We start from the raw sequence: 16,947 nt of genomic DNA on the forward strand, positions 1-16,947 counted from the left end.
GCATGCAAGGGAGGATGGGGAAGGCAGGGGCATTGGGACTGATGGTAGGGTTGAAGAGAACAGGACAGATGAATTTATTTTTACCCAAATATTTCACCCACCGCTGTTATTCCAGCCTTTTAGCCTGGCAGCTGAGGTGACAAAGAAAGGACCCACCTGATTTCCCCTCTGATCCATGGACTTCTTAAAGCAGATCAGGAGGGGCCCAATCAGGCCTGAGGCCGTGTCTCTGACGGGGTCGATGGAGCTGTAGTAGAAACGGGTGAGGCAGCGAGGATCTGCCTGCGTTGGCCCATCCTCAGTGGTGACCCTCCAGCTGTAGGTGAATGACTGGCCAGGGGGGATAGGAATGTCCTTCACATCCTTATCTGGCAACACACAGCCCAAGGGCAGATCAGTTAGGTCTGGGCTGCTCCTGCAAGGGGTGATCCTGCTTTTTAAAAGAGCTCAGAAAGGAGGTTTCCTGACCACACAAGTTGCATAGAAAACTACCCAAACCCACGCCCACCATGGGATGGCACACTGGCGGCTAGCATGCGCTTGCATGGAAAATTGATCTGGACAAAAGGAGCCCCTGGGACCAGGTGAGGATGGAGAGGCATATGCCTAATTTTAAAAGCCCTTCAAACTCCTGCAAACTGAAAAATTTGCCCCATCTCAGCTGTGTCCGGGCTCCAGGATGCCTAGAGGAGTTTGCAGATGAAGGTACAGAGCTGGGCAGGGCTGAAATGGGTGAAAAACAAAGCGAGGAAAGATAGATTTTTATGTAAATACAGCTAGACCATGAGAAAAGCAAGGAGGAGATCTGGAAGGAACAGAAGGAAAACTGAAATGCAAATAAATCTTTTGAGCATTCAGCAGGACCTTGCACTGGTGTAGCCTTAGGAAAAGAGTTTTCTCTGTTCCAGGTGCCCAGCTGAGCCACTGTAAAAGCATGGTTTGCAAAGCTCATGTGTCAGTCAGGCTAAGAATAGCTCTTCCTATTTATACTCCCCTAAAGAGTATCATCCCTGGGGCTCCAGGACCACGACTCGCCTGCTTTCACAGAGTTGAATCACTGGCAAAGCTGGTGAGCCGTGTCTGGCTGGGGGATGTTGACAGAGGGTCAGGGACAGGGCTCCCAGCTCCCTTGTGTGGCTTGGCTCCTTTAGTCCTGCCAGCTGATGGGCTGCTTTGCACTTTTGACTGTTCTGAAGGAAAACCTTAATTTAGATAGTAACAGGTCACAAAGCTGACCTAGTTCACTGAAATCCTTAGTAGCTGCCATCCTGGTTCTGCCACCTCTGCTGCAGCAGAAGAGCTTTTCTCCAGCCTCTGCAATTGCTCCTGTCATTGTGACACACCCAAAAGGGCAGAGAGGAGGAGGGGAGAGGGATGGGCCACAATTTTGCCCTGGTGGGATGTGGGATGGCCTTGCACAAGTGGTGATCCTGGGAGCATGCTGGCAGGGCATGAAAGCAGTTCTGGGAAAGGGACCTGGTAACTCAACAAACCCAGAGCAAAAAATGTGAGGCTGCGAGAGGGAGAGTCTGAATCATAATGAACCCCCCGCATTAAAGTGGGGAGGGGGGGAGCCCAGGGAATGAGGACTGTAGGCAAACTGGCAAACACAGGCAGGATCACCAGGGTGGTTCCTGCCTCATCAGAAAGTGGAGGCCTCCAGGATGGACCAAACAACATGGTCCCAGCTCCCTGGTTGACAATGCCCCTTCTTCCAGTCATCATCCAAGCCTTCCTTAAAGACAGGGTTACATGGCACCAAGGGGGACATGAAACAAGAATCATCATCTCTGGGATTGCAGGGCTCAGGCGCTTGGATGGATGGATTGGACAACCAGTCTTACCACGGGCTGCAGGAAGCTCTCCTGGCCCAGGAGAACGGCAGTGGCCAAGTGATGTCTCAAATCCTCCTGGCCTGCCTTACCTTGAGAGGGCTTCATGGTGTGGTATGGCCTTACGCTGGTGAGGCCGTGAGGGTAGATGTTGTATGGTCGGCTTGCTAGGTTCCTGAACACGATCTGAAATGAGGACAGCCAGTAGGAACATTTAATGCTTTCTGAATGTTGTGAGCCCTCAAAACTGCCCTCAGTGTCCTCGCAGGGAGGGAAATGCTAGGCAGGGGCGCTCTGGGTTCGGGTACCTGCCAGTGTCCAGTGGGGAGGAACCCAGACATGTCTGGGACCACAAAGTAAGAGTCAGAATAGAAGAAACGACTATTTATTTCTGTACAAGCCTACACTGTCCATTTTAGGGAGGGCATGAAAATATCAGATTTATTAAAGGGAAAGTTGCTGTCTTTAGTCTCACTTTGCATATGAGACAGAACAGGTCTGTCAGTCCAGGAAGCCTCAGAGGACCGAGACACTAAGTATGCACAGCAGTCAACAGCTTCAAAGTGCTCCCCACTTCACTGCATGAAGCCCTTCATTTATTTCTCTAAATAGCTCTGTCGGGGCTTTGCCACAGGCATTACCTTCAGCTCCATGCCCTCAACTGCACAGGGAACCCCAGGCAGGGAGCAGAAACGTGAAGCTCCTGGAAACCATCCCATTTCTCCTAGCAACAAACAAGTCAAGTGGTCAGTAGAATCATAGAATAGAATCACAGAAACTTTTAGGTTGGAAAAGACCTTTAAGATCATCAAGTCCAACCATTAGCCTAACACTACCAAGTCCACCACTAAACCAATTAAGGGTAGAGTAATAATTCATTTCATGTTTCCTGGTTTGGTGGCTGGATTAATTTTTTAACGAAAGTAAAACTAAGAATCACTAAGGTTGGAAAGGACCTATAAGATCATCAGTCCAACTGTCAACCCAACACCACGATGCCTACTAAACCATGTCCCAAAGTGCCATGTCTACACGTTTTTTTAACATCTCCAGGGATGGTGACTCCACCACCTCTCTGGGCAGCCTGTTCCAATGCTTGACTACCCTTTCCATGAAGAAATTTTTCCTAATATCTAATCTAAACCTCCCCTGACACAATTTGAAGCCATTTCCTCTTGTCCTATCGCTAGCTACTTGGGAGAAGAGACCAACACCCACCTCAATACAACCTCCTTTCTGGTAGTTGTAGAGAGCGATAAGGTCTCCCCTCAGCCTCCTCTTCTCTAGGCTAAACAACCCCAGTTCCCTCAGCCGCTCCCCATCAGCCCTGTGCTCCAGACCCTTCACCAGCTTTGTTGCCCTTCTCTGAACATGCTCCAGCACCTCAATGTCTTTCTTGTATTGAGGGGCCCAAAACTGGACACAGTATTCCAGGTGCGGCCTCACCAGTGCCAAGTACAGGGGGATGATCACTTCCCTGCTCCTGCTGGCCACACTATTCCTGATACAAGCCAGGATGCTGTTGGCCTTCTTGGCCACCTGGGCACACTGCCGGCTCATGTTCAGCCAGCCCGCTGTCGACCACTGCCCCCAGGTCCTTTTCTGCCAGGCAGCTTTCCAGCCACTCTTCCCCAAGCCTGTAGCGTTACATGGGGTTGTTGTGACCCAAGTGCAGGACCCAGCACTTGGCCTTGTTGAATCTCATACAATTGGCCTCGGCCCATCGGTCCAGCCTGTCCAGATCCCTCTGCAGACCCTTCCTACCCTTAAGCAGATCGACACTCCTGCCCAATTTGGTGTCACAGAATCATAGAATCATAGAATGCTTTGGGTTGGAAGGGACCTTTAGAGATCATCTAGCCCAACCTCCCTGCAGTGAGCAGGGACATCTTTAACTAGATCAGGTTGATCAGAGCCCCATCCAACCTGACCGTGAATGTTTCTAGGGATGGGGCCTCCACTACCTCTCTGGGCAACCTGTTCCAGTGCTTCATCACCCTCATTGTAAAACATTTCTTCCTTATGTCTAGTCTAAATCTATTCTTCTTTAGTTTAAATCCATTATTCCTTGTCCTGTCACAACAGGCCTTGCTAAAAAGATTGTCCCCATAATTGTCATCTGCAAACTTACTGAGGGCGCACTCAATCCCCTCATCCAGATTGCTGATAAAGATATTAAACAAGACTGGCCCCAAAACTGAGCCCTGGAGAACGTCACTTGTGACTGGTCGCCAATTGCATTTAACTCCATTCACCACAACTCTCTGGGCTCAGACATCCAGCCAGTTTTTTACCCAGCGAAGAGTACACCTGCCTAAGCCATGAGCTGCCAGCTTCCCTAGGAGAATGCTATGGCAGATGGTGTCAAAGAATTTGCTGAAGTCCAGGTAGATGACATCCACAGCCTTTCCCTCATCCACTAGGTGGGTCACCAGGTCATAGAAGGAGATCAGGTTGGTCAAGCAGGACCTGCCTTTCATGAACCCATGCTGGCTGGGCCTGATCCCCTGGTTGACCTGCACTTGCCTGTTGAGTTCACTCAATATGAACCTCGCCATAACTGGCACCAAGGCATGCTGGCACCTGTGGCACCAAGGTCAGGATGACATGCCTGTAGTTCCCTGGATCCTCTGTCCGGCCCTTCCTGTAGATGGGCATCACATTGGCAGGCCTCCAGTCATCAGGGACCTCCCCTGTTAACCAGGACTGCTGATAGATGATGGAGAGTTGCTTGGCAAGTGCCTCCACCAGCTCCCTCAGTACTCTTGGGTGGATCCCATCCAGCCCCATAGACTTGTGAGTGTCCAGGTGGTATAGCAGGTCATTAACTGCTTCCTCCTGGATTATGGGGGCTTCATTCTGCTCTCCCTCCCTGTCTTCCGGCTCAGGGAGCTGAATACCCTGGGGATAACTGGTCTAGCTATTAAAGACTGAAGCGAAGAAGGCATTAAGTACCTCAGCCTTTTCCTCATCCTTGGTGGAATTGTTGCCCCCCGCATCCAATAAAGGATGGGCATTCTCCTTGATTCTCTTTTTGTTGTTAATGTATTTGTAGAAACATTTTTTATTATCTCTTACAACAGTGGCCAGATTGAGTTCTAGAGGCACTTGGGGAGACACAAGAGACAGTCACCAATACTGTATGGTAAGAGCACACAGATGGAGAAGAGTGGAAGATGAGAGGACACTCCTGCCTCAGAGGAAGGTGCTGGATGCCATGTGTCATGGATTAGTTCACACAGTTCCTAAGATGCCTGCAATGAAGTCAAATCAAGGGGACTGGGCCATATCCTGTGCATCTCTGCTGATCTCACCGAGAGTATTTAGCTTTAGCTTTCAGTAATATCTGCCTTCCTGGTGAACTTTGGACATTACCAAACATGATAGAGCACCCCAAGGACTTATGTCAGACCTTAGCCACAAACCAAGAGCTATTAGGAGGAACAGCATCAAGCTCTGAAGTTTCCCCTTCCAGTCCCTCTTTGTGGAAAGTAATCTTTCTCTTACCTTAAACTGATCTCCAACCTCCCCCTTAATGACAGGCCCCAGAATTCCCTTGTCCAGTTGATCTGACACCTTGCGCTTCTTAAAGGTTGCATCCTCGTACTCCACAAACATCACTTTCTTATACTTTGAACCGATCCGCTGAGGGCCAGACTCCAGGAACAGGCGTGTCATGTTTCTGCAGGCAATGCAGAGAAAGAGCAAACAGCCACATGTGGGATGCTGTCAGAACCAGAGCATGACCTTCAGTCATCCAAGGACCTACACAGCTGCCCGGGGACTACCAGTGGGGGTGCCCATCCCTACAATCACAATATGCATCCTGGGGCATAACATTTCAAGTGATTCAGCGCTTCTTTGATGGAGAAAGCTTCAGCTAGGTTGCACAGTAGCAGTCTTGGACTGACACAGCCCTGCCTTGGAGGAAAGTGGTGACTGTGAGACCTGAGAGCATGGCAGGTTGTCCTGTGTCAGGGAACACCTCCAGTATGCGGGCATACAGAGCAGCTGCCTTTTCTTGATCATCCCAGCTCCTTCGCAGGAGCAAGACCAGCCCTAAGCTGGAGAGGACACCTCCTCTGGCTTCTCCTGTGAGGGGCTGCAGGTGGGAATTTCTGCCCCTTATGCCTTGCTCCAGCAGCTGCTGGCTGGGATCCCCATCTAGTGAAGATGAAGATGAAGAACCTGGTGACCCCACTATCAAGCCAGCCCCAGCCCACACAGCCTGTGTCAGCAGAGTCATGTCAGGAGTGGTGACAAGTGTCATTGCCATGCAGTGCTGACTAAGGTGCTTCTGCTGAGCTGCTGAGATATCGCACTTGCATCACCTCTCCCTCCAAGAAGTGGGGCAGCAGCGGGGGCTAACTGCGTCTACCATCTAGAGCAGGTCCTTCCAGACAGGGCAAGGAGACCCACACTCTTGGCTGCAGGCACATGTCCTGGCTGTGCAGGGCCTCCTGGCTGAAGGATGAGAAGGGTCACCAGGTGTTGTTGCCTGCTCAGAAGGGGCTGACCCCAAAGACCTAGGTGACAGAGACAAGTGCCCTGGCAATGAATACCTCTGTGGTGCATTTGGTAAAATGGAGAAAAGCCAGGTCCTGCCTTCCCATGGCCTCCCCAAGACCATCCTTTTCCTGCATCCATACTGTTAGTGTTAATAAGGAAGAACAAAACTGTCCAGGTTGGGCAGAAGGAAAATAAATTTCTGGGGAAAAGGGGAAGAGCTGGCAGGGCTGCCTCAAGGAGCAGCCTCTTGGGCACACATGCCCACTCTCACCTGTCCAGAGACACTGGCTTCATGGGTGCATAGTCCCAGTCCATTTCCTCAGCCGCAATGTAGTAAGTCCAGGTCACAGGCTTCTCTTTGGCAAAAGAGCGCACTTGGATCACATGATAAGTTTCCTCATCTTCTTCAGGGTAATCCACATCCTCTGGCTCATCTGACAGCTTCCCCATCTTCATCAGGCGCTCCTCCAGACACTCCTCCACCTTCACAATGGCCTCCATGCCAGCTGGGTTCAGACAAGCCAAGCAGAAAGGGTCACACTGACATGCCAGCACAGGCACGCACTCCCCCAGGCTCTGCGTGGGAGATGTCCTCTCCACTGCTGTCCCCATCAAATGGGCCATCCCAGTTTTGACCCCATACATGGGTCAACCTATGCCATCCTGGCCACGGGCCAGGTTGCACGTGGATGTAACACTATGGAGCAGGAGGGGCCTTGGAGCTGCAGCACTGCATAGAACCCTGAGCCTGCACCATCCCCTGAACTTCTTTTCCCCCAAGCTCTTGCAGAATAAGGTTACCTTGCTGATGGGACAGTATCTGGCAGAACATCCGAAACCAGCCAGCTGTTCCTGGAATGGTCTGGGCTGTGAGATATGTGGCAGGGGAGATTTCTAGGCTGCTGAGACGGTGGCCTCTCACCAGGAATGTGTGGGCTTCGAGGAAGATAGAATGGACTTCTGGTCCAGTGCCCAACCCAATCACATGCCAATAGACCTGCTTCTTGAGGCACAGTGTGAGACCTGCCAGGAGAAAAGAAAAGCTCCCAGGAGTCAGCACTGTGCCCATCCCTTGTCCCCACTCTTGGTGTCATGGACTCAGATCCTGACATGTGCTGAGTAGAGTCCCCTGACCCGCAAGGTGGTGGCCTCAAGCTGAAGTCATATGTGAACGTGGATTGTGTGAGCAAGACAGAGGCACAGGCCACATCATCCCCCTGAGATAAGACTAGATTTACAGAGTGAGGGACTTTGGCAAGGGCTCTGGGAGGCGTGCTGATGGGAGCTCACAGAGGAATGCAGTGGCAGAAGAGGTAGATATGCTCCTTGACTCTATAAATAGGGGAATCAGGAAACGGAAAGGGGAATCATACAACACTGGCAAGCCTGATACTAAAACATTGCATCTGGGGCAGGGCTCTAGCATGTCCTTAGCAGTAGTTGGAATACCCCAAAAAGGGCAGAGAGAGGTCACCAGGATTATTTGAAGGCTGGAGAAAATTCCTTCCTTGGAGAGACTCAAAGAGCTCCGTGTGCTTAGGAAATGGGAGAGGACTTGACTGCATTGTAAAAATATTTTCCTGGAGAGAAATTAGTGTGTGCTGAAGGGCTCTGTAATCTGGCAGAGAAGTGAATAACAAGAACAAGTTCCTGGAAGCTGAAGTGAAACAAAGTCAAATACAGAGTCAAGCACTTGTTTTTGGCACTGAGTACGATAGGTGACTGGAACAAATCCAAAGAGCCCAAGAGGAGACAGGGTGGAGGCTCCATCCTGAGGCCCCCACCTCTGAACTGCCATGTCTCCATCAGACACCTTTTAGACCAGGTCTCACAGCCAGCTGGGGGTGCTGGGCGGACGTGGATACCTTCTTGAGGGGAAACCCACTGTGCAGACACAGTGGCTGACCATGAGGTCTACTCAGCTCTTAAGCTCCATGGATCCACCAGGATAGGGAATTGAGGAGAGTTTTGCTTTTGCCTTTTATTGGAGAATGGCCAGACCCAGGTGGAAGGTTTCAGGGTGTGGTTCACCAAGGCTGCTGATGGTAATGACTCTCCTGACAGTGTTTCCCAATTTGCCTTGGAGACTCTTCACTCTTAGGCAGCTCTGGACCTTCTCCCGGAGTAATGCCAGAAAATGGCAACTTTCATCTTCACTGAGACCACAAATGGCCTTTTATTTTGCTTTTCTGAAAAAAAAGGAGGCTGAAGGGAGACTTTGTTGCTCTCTACAACTAACTGAAAGGAGGTTGTAGTGAGGTGGGTGTCAGTCTCTTCTTGCAAGTAACAAGGGATAGGACGAGAGGAAACAGCCTCAAGTTGTGCCAGGGGGTTTAGATTGGATATTAGGAAAAACTTTTTCACCAAAAGAGTTACCAAGCACTGGAACAGGCTGCCCAGGGAAGTGGTTGAGTCACCATCCCTGGAGGTATTTAAAAGACATGTAGATGGGATGCTTAGGGACATAGTTTATTAGTGGACTTGGCAGTATTAGGTTTATGGTTGGACTCGATGATCTTAAGGGTCTTTTCCAACCTAAATGATTCTATGATTCTATTCCCCAAATCCTACAGAGGTGTGCTGTCACAGCCAGGCTAGTAAGAGAATTTTCCCCTCAATGCTACCTCCAGCCTTGTTCACAGGGCTACAAGAGATTAAACTCTTTGCTACCAGCACTATTCCCAGACACCTCCAAGGAGGTCAGCTGCACTTGGCAACACAGACAGCCGCAAACAGGTCCTGCCCCACTGTAAACAGGCAAGGCAGATCAAGGAGTTGAGGTGTAATTGTCCCTCTGAGGTGACTAACAGATCCATCACCTCGAAACTCTTCTTGATGTCCCTGCACACATCCTTTCACAAGCTACCTTGAATTTACAGACCTGGTTACACCCCTGCTCCTAGCACCTCCCATGCCCTCCATCCCCAGCATACCGGTACTTACCAGGCAGTGAGCCATTGATGTAGCCATTGATGGTGTGCAGCTCCGTCCTGTTGTGAGGTAGGGGCTGAGGAGCTGCCGGGGAGCTGGGCTCAGAGTACCAGCTTTTCCCTGTGGAGAGAGGAGAATGCAGTCAGCTTTCACTTGAGAGCATTTCAAAGAAAAAGGAAACAGTATGAAAGCCAAAATCCAGGGAGGTCAGATGTGTGGTGCCTGGTGGAAATCCACAGCAGGCCTGGCCACAGCTCTGGATGAATGTGGTGGTGACCACTCCATGTGACAGGCCATTACTCCCCTGTAGCTTTAGCCTGTGTGATGGGAACAAGGCCAGGGCATAGGATGGGAGAGCTGGGGGGCTGCAAGCTCCCTGCACTTGGGGCACAGAAGAAGGAGTGACAGTACTGCATCAGGAGCACATTGGTTGGCAGGGCTGTACAAGGTTCAAACCCTTGGGAGGCAGTGTGGGAGCTGAGCAGCTGCGCTCACACCATGGCCAAAGCATGCACCCCAGAACAGGCTGAATTCAGGGTCTGACACGCATCAACAGGGTAGTTACCTTCATCAAACACTGCAAAGAGCATCACAAACTCCTGCTGCATGTCCTCATTCCCATCACTCGCCAGGGTCCCTGCAACATGCCACAGGATGGATCTCTTTAAGGGTCAGCAAGCACCATGCCCATCTCCCCAGGAAATTCCCTTTGTGCCCTCCAAGAATTGGTAAATCAAGGCCAGGCTGTGGATTGCTTTTGTCATGACTGACACAGCCCTGTTTCCAGCCTTGCAGTCCCCAAAAGCCCATGGTTGAGAGGCAGCTGCCTCCAGAAGGCATCAAAAGGTCAGTTTGTACTCCCTTCCCCTCACAGGCTCTCAGGATCCACACTTAGTCACCTGGAAGAGCATATTTTGTCTAGCCCCTTCATCAGCACCATTGTCTGTGCTCGTCGTCTAGACTTTGCTCCATCAGTGGAGAAACTGCTCCTGGTGAGTCACTGGAGCCTGAAGACAGTGCCCTGGGAGGAGGTGACTCATGCCCATTCCTCTCCAGTGACTACAGAGGAGTCACTGCCTCCAGGGGGTGGCTCAACCAGGGATGACCAATCCTACCCCAGGTACACTTCTTGGTGCCTTCACCCAGTCAGGATTTCATTACCTCCATATTTACTGAAGGAAGAAGAGCAGGCACAGGTACTGTGGACCAGGCAGTGCCCCAGGTGTCCTGCCTCTCTCCTGCCTGATCCTTAATCCTGGCTAATACAAACTTCCCTCTAGTTCTCCTGACAAAACCCTGTTTGACAAAGCACCCTGGCTGAAACTGAACGATCACAACTTGGTGAAGCTTTGAAGGAAAGACAAATATGTATACCTCCATAGCTATTCACCTTATGGATAGATAACGTTCAGATACAAGGTAGAAGATTTCATCTGTGGTCCAAAATCTTGCAAAGGAAAGAAGCAACTGACTTCTCTCCAGCAGGGAAATCCAAAGTGTGTTTGGCTCCTGCACTGGGAAGGAACCCTGAGGCCAAACCCCAAAAGTCCTGTTGTTGACCACAGCTTACTTACTCCACTGCCATGTTCAGCCTCTGGAAGGCATCTTTGATTTTTCTGCTTTTCAATTCATGATTGCATGTGACCTGTCCCCATCCTGTGCTGTCCTTACCAGGTCGGCAAACGAGCAGGGCTCCGATCAAACCAGAGTTGATGTCCTTCACGCTGTCGGTGTTGGAGGAATAGGAGTGGGTCAGGCATGGTGAGTCACCATCTGTCGGGCCCTGGTTTTGCTGGATTTCCCAGATGTACGTGTATGTCTTCCCTGGATCCACCCTGTCACCCTCCTTCTCTGGCTGGCTGGTCTCATCCTCATACCCTGCACCTAAAGCCAAATAAACAGACAGATGTCACTGAAGGTTCATCCCACACACACTGTGGCTACAGAAATGCCTCTTCCCCCAACCCAGAGAACAGCCTCTCTCCACCCCAGCTCCTGGAGCGAGCCCAGCTCCCACCAGTGATGGCTGGTCTCAAGGCAGTGAGCAGAGCTGTGCTGGAGACTCGTTTGTTGGGCTGTGCACCCAGCACATGCCCTGACGCTGGGCGGCACAGTCTTCCTTGCCCTAAGCATCCAACCTCAGGTTTAACCTTTGTATTACCTCTATAACTGATATGGATTTACTCTGGGCTGTTTGCTGATCTCAGCTCATTTCTGGGCTGGGCATGGTCTTGCTGTTCCCCCAGGCTAACCCACCTCTGTAACTGTCTATCCTTGTAGAGGGACATGAATAGCAGGGTCAGGGAGGGACGCACTCCCTCCTGGCAGGCAGGTGGCAGAGCGGGAGGTGCTGCACAATGGCGTGCAGCACCTGGGTATTGCCTGACTCACCCTCTGACGCCTTCCAGTAGGACACCCCAACGGCATGGAGGTTGTACGGGCGGGAGGCCAGGTTCTTAAACGTGATGACCACCGTGTCATAGACTTCTGCTCGGATGGTGGGGCCCAGGAGACCTGAAAGGGGGGGAAGACAAAACGGTCAGGCAGCTGGGGTCAGGCAGCTCACACCCAGCCATGGGCCCCAAAAGGTCTGGGCTTTCCACCTGCACAACTAGTGTTTGTCCTTCATGTAGCATGGCAGCATCAACTGCTCCGGCACTAGCAAGGCTCCCTGCATCCCCAGCAGGTCTGCTCTACTGGGACGCTACTCAGGTGCTTTCCCATTCCTGGCTGAGGAGCTGCCAGCACCCAACCCAGCATGAGTTTGGCCACTGTCAAGGAGAGCTGGGGCTCACCGCGCTGCAGGTGCTTCTTACCCATCCACGCTGGTTTAGGCTTGGGCTGTGTGAACGAGGCATCGGGATACTCCACAAACACGGCCTTCCTGTACCGGGGAAGGACACCAGGCATGGGGCGCCATGGGACCGGGTGCCCCGACACACTGCAGGAGAAAGGAAAAGCCAAGGCTGACTGCGCAGCCCCGTCCACGCATGGGCAGCAGCCATCCTCTTCCTCCCCTCCCCGCCAGCTTGCCTGTGCTGTGCCAGCCCCAGGGACTGGTCATCATGTTGTGTCCTTTGGGTTTCCTGACAACCCTCAGGTGTGTTTGGAAACATTTTACTCAGCTCACAAATGACAACATAGCAGTGATTAATGTCACAGTGTTAGCCACGATGGAAAAAAGACACAAAGGCAGGAGGCACAGCACCATACCCAGCTGCAGCTGGGAGTGGGCACAGCTGCAGGCATCACTGCCAGCCTCCTGCCTCGAGCCTTGCCCAGCTTCGTGCTTCCTCACCTGCAGAGGCAGCAGAGGCACTGGGAGTGCTGTGATAGCAGTGTCTGGTAGCCTCTGCCCCGCAGCCACCCCACACTGCATCCCCAGCACCTTCAGGTGTGGCAGACATATCACATCACGTATAACCTCGTGCATCCTCCCCAGCTCTGCCCAGGAAAGAGACTATATCAGGCTGCAGGGCAGGTTGCATCAGTTTGCTCTGCAGTCTGAGGAACGTCCCCACATTCTGACCAAACTGGGATTTACAGCCAGCCCCTAAAAAACTACTCCTTGCAGCAGGAGGATAAAGAAGCCTTTAACGTATTTCACACCCCACTTATCTCTGCTGGCCACTTGCTATCTGTAAGCAGCTTAATAAATTCATTTTCCAGAAGGAATCCAGCACATTTATGAGGATAACAAAGCCATGAATTTCTCCAGGGATTTTAGAGGCTAGCTTATCAGCCCTGGGACTGAGACCATTTCCAGTAACTAGACAGACCACTTCCAGCCTTGTTTTGTTTGGAGCAAAAGCCAGGTGGTATTTTCTTCCCTCTAAAGACGCAGGGAGGATTGCTTTCCCACTCTGACTAAGCTTTCATTCAAGCAGCGGTTCTCTTTGAGACTCTTCCTCAAGAGGAAGAGGAAGGAGCCAGAGTGACTCAAATTTAGGAAAGGGCGACGCACACTCACCCACGTGCTGCCGGCTGGAAGCCACCTGCAGCTGGAGGATGCTGTGGGGAGAACGGGGTTCACTCTCCCTGATGGCAGAGCAGGACCAGTGTCCATGAAAACCCCATGCGTGCCCAGCTCCTGCCTTTCCCAGCATCGCTATAACCCTGTGTTTGGGCTGGCAGGAAGTCACCAGCAGACATGGCCCCAGTCAGCAGGGCCACTGCATTCAGCTGACTTTGTCCACAAGCTGTTATCATTCCTGGCTTGATGGCAGTAGGGACTGGACCAAGCCTTGCTCTCCAGGGTGACCTCACACTGGGAGGTGGCAGTGCCACAGGGCCACTGGCCACAGGGCTGTCCACTGTTGGGAAGCTGTGCCTTAATCTCTAACTCACAGAAAGCCCAGCTTTGAAAATACATCCCTGAGATATGAAGGTCTGGTCCTGCTAATTCTGCAGTAAACAAGGCAGAAATCCTCTAGAGCCAGGGGGATTTTTCTGGCATGTGGGGGCATAGCTGGGAGGAGACTTGGTGACACCAGGGCTGAGTGCTAGGTCCCAGCTGGCATGGCAAAGCCTGACAGCCTTTGCAGGGGACAAGGAGGCAGAGTTCAGCACAGGGATGTCTGATCCAAGTGCTCCTGGCCAGTCCTCTGCACTTGGGGTCCCCGTGGACTTCCTACCCCAAGGGCAGCTGAAGCCAAGGCAGGGAGATAAGTTCCTGGCGCCTTCGATCAGCATTGTTATCCTCACTATCTGTTCATCTCTCAGAGCCAGAAGACAGCCAAGGTAAACACCCTGCACTGACGAAGCACTCAAACATGGACTGCTGCTATGTGGTCGCCAGCTCTGAGCCAGAGCTGAGATCCCTGGGGCTGTCACAGGACGTGCTGGTCCCGGCTCCAACCCTGCTGGTAGGGTTGTGTTTGGGAGGAAGAAAAACTGAAATCATGGGGAAGGCGTAAGCAGCTCTGGCCTGGTGTGCCATAGCCCGTTCATTTGGCAGAGCTTTCCACAAATGTGTCAGAGGAAACCCCTGGATACATACAGGGGTTTTGGAGGTCTTGCCGGAGGTGCACCCTTGGGGGCTACTGTGAGATGCTGGTACCATGAGGGAGAACAGGTGGAGCAGAAGCCACCCCACGCACAGCTTGGAGGTACCCCAGCTCCTGTGGCAGCTCTGCTTCTGCCACACTCTCCTGGCTTGCTCCTGCGTGCTCCTTCTCCCCAGCCTGGCTGTTTCTCTGTGTTCTCCCTTTGTGGGAAGAACTGGGCTGAGGCTGCAAAGCCAGGGAAAAGGCACCATCATCCAGCTGGGAACAGCCAGGCTGAGCAAGCCCCCGTTCCCACCGAGCCATGCTGCCCAGGCATGCCCTGCCTCTCTGGGGTGGAGCATGCCACCAAGTCCCTCTGAGAAAGCCAAAGTTATCTTTCCCCATTTTAGAGAAGGACAAGTGACCTCAGACTGCCTGTCAAAGCCCCGATCATCCCCATGGCAGAGCCAGGTCCCTGAGTCACTCCTGGGTCAGAAACAGTGTACAAGCGCATCATTAAAGCCAGTGCCGAAATGGAAAGCCACAGGATTGAATTAACAGAGTGAGTGACCTCACCTCCACCATAGCCTAATGGATCCGAGTGCAATATTAGTAAAAGCAGGGCAGGGGGGCCATAAGTAAAACAGGGGATGCTGGATGCAATTTTCCTACTGAACTAACCAAAGGAGGGGGGGAAACAATGTAACTCTGATACAGTGACTACAGCAGCTAGTCAGGCTGGCCTGGCTCATCACCGGAGCCTGGTTTCCAGTGCCTGACCACAGCTCCTTGCTGCTCGAGCCAGTGTGGATGTGAGCTGGGGCCATGGGCTGACATCGCCCCAGCACAGAGCCTGGGGAAGGGAGCGTGGCAGGGGGGCAGAGGGAAGGGGTACGGCTTGATCTACAGGGGATGTAGCTGAGCAGCTCTGCTCCTCATGCTGAGCCCAGAACAGCTCATTCGCAGCCATGTGCGTCCAAGCCAGCTGTGTCTCCAGACAACACCATCCTGATGCCTGAGCAATGCAACTGCCACTTTTCCTTCCTACTTCAAAATATTTGGGCAAAACCACCATGCCTTCCTCCCTCTTGTCACTGTGTACAGTGATGTTCTTTGCCCAAACACTAAAAACTATTTTCATTCCCTAAAGGAAAAATTTCAGCCCCAGCAATGTAATGTACACAAAGATATAAATAACTAAATCCGGGTTTTACCAGGGGCAGACACAGTGGAGAGCCTTTGCTGCTCTGAGTTATGTCGGGGGGCACAGCCAGCCTCCCTCTGCAGCCCTCAGGCAGGGAGGCACAGGACCCCATCTCCCCTTGCATCTCCCCAAAGGTCCCAGGATGCAGAGCAGAAGAGAAAGCACAGGCTCTTGGCTCCAGGCACAGGCTTTGAAGGGTCACAGGCAAACAGTATTAAGATAAAGCAGTGCAGAGCAGTAGTGCAGAGCAGGTCTGCATCTCTCCCTGCAGATTTATTCCATCTGTGCATTATCAGGGGTTGCACTTAGTGACTGCCCATTACACAGAAACATCCATTCCCAGCTCTTCCAGCAGCTCAGTGTACCCACCCTGCTAGGTCGTGCCCACACACTTGCCTGCCTGGACCCAAGCTCACAGTGCTGTGCATGCCAGCATGGGAGAACACCCATAGCAGGGTGCTGGAATTGCAATAGAAAGAGTTTTACCCTGCAGGCGCTTGCAGCACGGAGAGCAGGTCACTGTGCACGTAGTCCCAGGCAGTTTCCACTGCACCGATGTAGTATCTTCTGACTTTGCTGATGCCCTCCTCAACCAGGCAGAGGAGCAGAAAGCTGTGCAGGGCTCCCACCAGCATCATGTCCACCAACCGGGAACCGCTCGGGCTTCGGGAGGAAAAGTGAAAAGGAAGGAATGAGAAAGGAAAGAGGAGAGAAAAGCCTTTATCTTCTCATCCAGCTGTTCTAATCCACAGGAGATGATGATTTAAAGGCAGCACCCACAGGCTCAGTTAGAGCGCTGAGGGTTTCTCAAAGACATCAAGAGAGGAATCACTCGAGCAGGTTAGCGCAAAGAGGAGCGTGCGAGTGATGGACTCTCCCTCTCTTCCTCTGGGGTGGCAGTGACAGGAGGAGAGGAAAAAACAAAAGGAAAGGGAGGGCAAGAGCAGCGGTAAGCTCCGCTGCATGAACCAGCTGGCTCAGTGTCCTGGCCCAAATCCGGGAGTGAGGTGAGGAAAGGGAGGGTTGCAGAGGAAGGGGAATTTAGGTGTGGTCTCTGCCTGGTCCCACCTTCCCTCTCACCGCAAAGGGGAAGGAGGAGAGCGGGTTGCAGGCCAGTGCCCTGCTGCTGCCCAGGCTACAGGAGCCTTTATTTCCCCCGCAGGTCAGTCTGGGCTTGTACCTGGGGCTGGATCCCCCCAGGGAGCTGGCAGCTGCCTTCTGTACCTGCTAGCCCACATAGCTTGAAGAAATGGCTATTTAGGGGAAAATTTGCCTTCAGGATGCAGATGGCTTATGAAGCAGGAGAGACTGCCACTTGCTCCCCAGTGCTGGGAGCCTGCAGGGCACTATGCATCTGCAGAGGCAGGGCTGGAGGTGAGGAAATAGCCAGGGATGCACATATGCATGTACATATGTGGGGTGTATCCCTGTCCCCCGGGTGCCTGCACCCCAAGCAGTGATGATTTAGCCACACAACCTCACTTCG

At 52.3% G+C, this 16,947-nt stretch overlaps 1 protein-coding gene across 2 annotated transcripts in view; it reads right to left on the reverse strand.

Moving 5' to 3' along the window:
- F8 (coagulation factor VIII) overlaps positions 1 to 16,099 on the reverse strand; it is a 28,956-nt gene extending 12,857 nt beyond the window's left edge. Inside the window, exons 1-11 of one of the 2 annotated variants that reach the window (XM_075720565.1) lie at positions 15,948 to 16,099; positions 12,089 to 12,213; positions 11,664 to 11,786; positions 10,944 to 11,156; positions 9,838 to 9,909; positions 9,285 to 9,392; positions 7,143 to 7,364; positions 6,613 to 6,847; positions 5,340 to 5,514; positions 1,925 to 2,018; positions 157 to 368 (exon numbers count right to left, since the gene is read on the reverse strand). In XM_075720565.1, the coding sequence (XP_075576680.1) occupies positions 157 to 368; positions 1,925 to 2,018; positions 5,340 to 5,514; positions 6,613 to 6,847; positions 7,143 to 7,364; positions 9,285 to 9,392; positions 9,838 to 9,909; positions 10,944 to 11,156; positions 11,664 to 11,786; positions 12,089 to 12,213; positions 15,948 to 16,099 (1,731 nt within the window). Of the gene's footprint in view, positions 1 to 156; positions 369 to 1,919; positions 2,019 to 5,339; positions 5,515 to 6,612; positions 6,848 to 7,142; positions 7,365 to 9,284; positions 9,393 to 9,837; positions 9,910 to 10,943; positions 11,157 to 11,663; positions 11,787 to 12,088; positions 12,214 to 15,947 lie in introns of both variants that reach the window. The other variant, XM_075720566.1, reaches the window with a different exon arrangement.
- Between the last annotated feature and the right edge of the window lie 848 nt (positions 16,100 to 16,947).

The sequence above is a fragment of the Pelecanus crispus genome, chromosome 13 (genome assembly GCF_030463565.1).
Source record: "Pelecanus crispus isolate bPelCri1 chromosome 13, bPelCri1.pri, whole genome shotgun sequence".
In the NCBI taxonomy this organism is placed as follows: domain Eukaryota; kingdom Metazoa; phylum Chordata; class Aves; order Pelecaniformes; family Pelecanidae; genus Pelecanus; species Pelecanus crispus.